Genomic DNA, 2,417 nt, shown 5'->3' with positions numbered 1-2,417 from the left:
TCCATCCCAGCTCAGGGAATCTATCCCATCCTGGAGCATCCATCCCACCCTGGAGCATCCACCCCACCTCAGGGCATCCACCCACCCTGCACACCCCTCCCTCCTCGCTGGCTCCTGGTGCCCTCGGTCCCGCTGCCCCCACTCCCAGTCTCTCCACGTCTTTCCGAGGCCAAATCCAGCATGTTTGGGTCATTCTGGGCTCCCCAAAGCCCCCCTGCAGCGGGGCCGGGGTTCCCTCGGGGGGGCCGTGGCCATGGGGGTGGGGATCCCCTTTGGGGTGGGGGTCCCCTTTGGGGTGGGGGTCCCCTTTGGGGTGGGGGTCCCCCCGTCCCGCTCCGTGTGGCGGCTCCGGTGCCGTCCCGGCTCCCAGGGCGGCTCGAGGGGGCCGGGCCCGGCTGCAAGGGAAGGGGGGGGTGGCAGTGGGGGACAGGGGGGGACAGGGGGGTCCCCATCCCTTGTCCCTGCCCCTCCATGTCCATCCCAGGGGAATGGGGGGGGTCCGGAGCCCCCCAGGACCCACCGTGCTTAGGAATAGGCCAATCCCTGGAGCGGCCGCGCCGGAGCCGGGAACTTGTCGGAGTCCTCGAACGGAGGGTCTGGCACAGGGGGACAGGGGGGACAACGGGGGACAGGGTGAGACAAGGGGGGACAGGGGGGACAACGGGGGACAGGGTGAGACAAGGGGGGACAGGGGAGACAAGGGGGACACCAGGGACATGAGGGGACATGGGGGGACAGGGTGAGACAAGGGGGGACACCGGGGACATGGGGGGACACGGGGGGACAGGCACTGGGGTGGCACAGGGCAGCCCTGGCCGTGCCCATGTCCAGGGAACACAGGGACACGGGGACCTCTCTGTGGGGCAGGGGGAAACTGGGGGGGATACTGGGGACACTGGGGACATCAGGGACACTGCAGGGGACACGAGTGGCACAGGGCACCCACCCCCTGAGCACAGCCCTGGCCGTGCCCAGGTACAGGGAGCACGGTGACACTGGGACCCCCTGTGGGGCATGGGGTGGGTGCTGGGGACACTGGGGACACTGGGGGACAGGGATGAGGGTGGCACTGGGCAGCCCTGGCTGTCCCCAGCTGCAGGGAGCCAGGCAGGTACTGGGAGCACGGGGACACCAGGGTGCATCCATGGGGCAGGGGGGAGCTGGGGGTGGGTGTGGGGGACACTGGGGGATACTGGGGGATACTGGGGGACACAGGGGGACACTGGAGGACACAGGGGGACACAGGGGGATACTGGGGGACACAGAGGGATACTGGGGGATATTGGGGACACTGGGGACAGGCACGAGGGTGGCACTGGGCAGCCCTGGCCGTGCCCCTGTACAGGACACCAGGGAGGTACAGGGAGCACGGTGACACCGGGACCCCTCTGTGGGGCAGGGGGGACCTGGGGTGGGTGTAGGGGACACTGGGGATACTGGGGGACAGGGATGAGGGTGGCACTGGGCAGCCCTGGCTGTCCCCAGCTGCAGGGAGCCAGGCAGGTACCGGGAGCACGGGGACACCAGGGTGCATCCATGGGGCAGGGGGGAGCTGGGGGTGGGTGTGGGGGACACTGGGGGATACTGGGGGATACTGGGGGACACAGGGGGACACTGGAGGACACAGGGGGACACAGGGGGATACTGGGGGACACAGAGGGATACTGGGGGATATTGGGGACACTGGGGACAGGCACAAGGGTGGCACTGGGCAGCCCTGGCCATGCCCCTGTACAGGACATCAGGGAGGCACAGGGAGCACGGTGACACCGGGACCCCTCTGTGGGGCAGGGGGGAGCCGGGGGTGGGTGTAGGGGACAGAGGGGACACCGAGGACAGAGGGGACACCGGGGACAGAGGGGACACCGGGGACACTGTCACCTTGCAGGGCGGCGGCGCTGGCACAGGCGGGGGGCGGGGAGCCGGGCGGGCGCACCACGGGGGCGAAGGCGCTTTTCTGCTTCACGGCCGAGATCATCGTCACCGGGGAGAAGGAGAAACCCCCCGGGGGGGTGGGCGCGGGGGGGCCCGCGGGGACGGACACCGACGACGCGCCCAGGGGGGGACTGGCCGGCATGACTGCGGGGACAGCGACACGCGGGGCTGGGGACACCGCGGGGACACCGCGGGGACAGCGACACCCGGGGGTGACCCCCTCAGACCCCCCCCTGAGCCCCCGAGGCCCCCCAGCCCCCCAGACCCCCCCCCCCCCCCCCCACCTCCCCCAACCCCCCCCCACCCCCCCCCCCGGGGGGGGAGACACTGTGAGGACACCGCGGGGACAGCGACAAACAGGACGGGGACACCACGGGGGCAGTGACACACCCCCTGGCACGTGACTTTGGGGACCCCCAAGGGACCCCTCCCATGACTCTGGGGACCCCCCAGGGCTGGCACATGGCCGTGGGGACCCCCCC

General features: G+C 71.0%; 1 protein-coding gene across 1 annotated transcript in view; it reads right to left on the bottom strand.

The window, feature by feature from the left end:
- Window positions 1-11: 11 nt before the first annotated feature.
- Window positions 12-2,417, bottom strand: part of LOC113941308 (collagen alpha-1(III) chain-like) — a 5,065-nt gene continuing 2,659 nt past the window's right edge. Inside the window, exons 4-7 of the mRNA XM_027632472.1 lie at window positions 1,882-2,079; window positions 521-596; window positions 302-395; window positions 12-265 (exon numbers count right to left, since the gene is read on the bottom strand). Of these exons, the coding sequence (XP_027488273.1) occupies window positions 69-265; window positions 302-395; window positions 521-596; window positions 1,882-2,079 (565 nt within the window). The 3' untranslated portion in view covers window positions 12-68. The remainder of the gene's footprint in view (window positions 266-301; window positions 396-520; window positions 597-1,881; window positions 2,080-2,417) is intronic.

This window comes from Corapipo altera, unplaced genomic scaffold, assembly GCF_003945725.1.
Source record: "Corapipo altera isolate COAL_440 unplaced genomic scaffold, ASM394572v1 131846, whole genome shotgun sequence".
Lineage (NCBI taxonomy): Eukaryota > Metazoa > Chordata > Aves > Passeriformes > Pipridae > Corapipo > Corapipo altera.
Note: the sequence above shows the minus strand (reverse complement) of the source record. Positions and strands in the feature narration are given on the sequence as shown.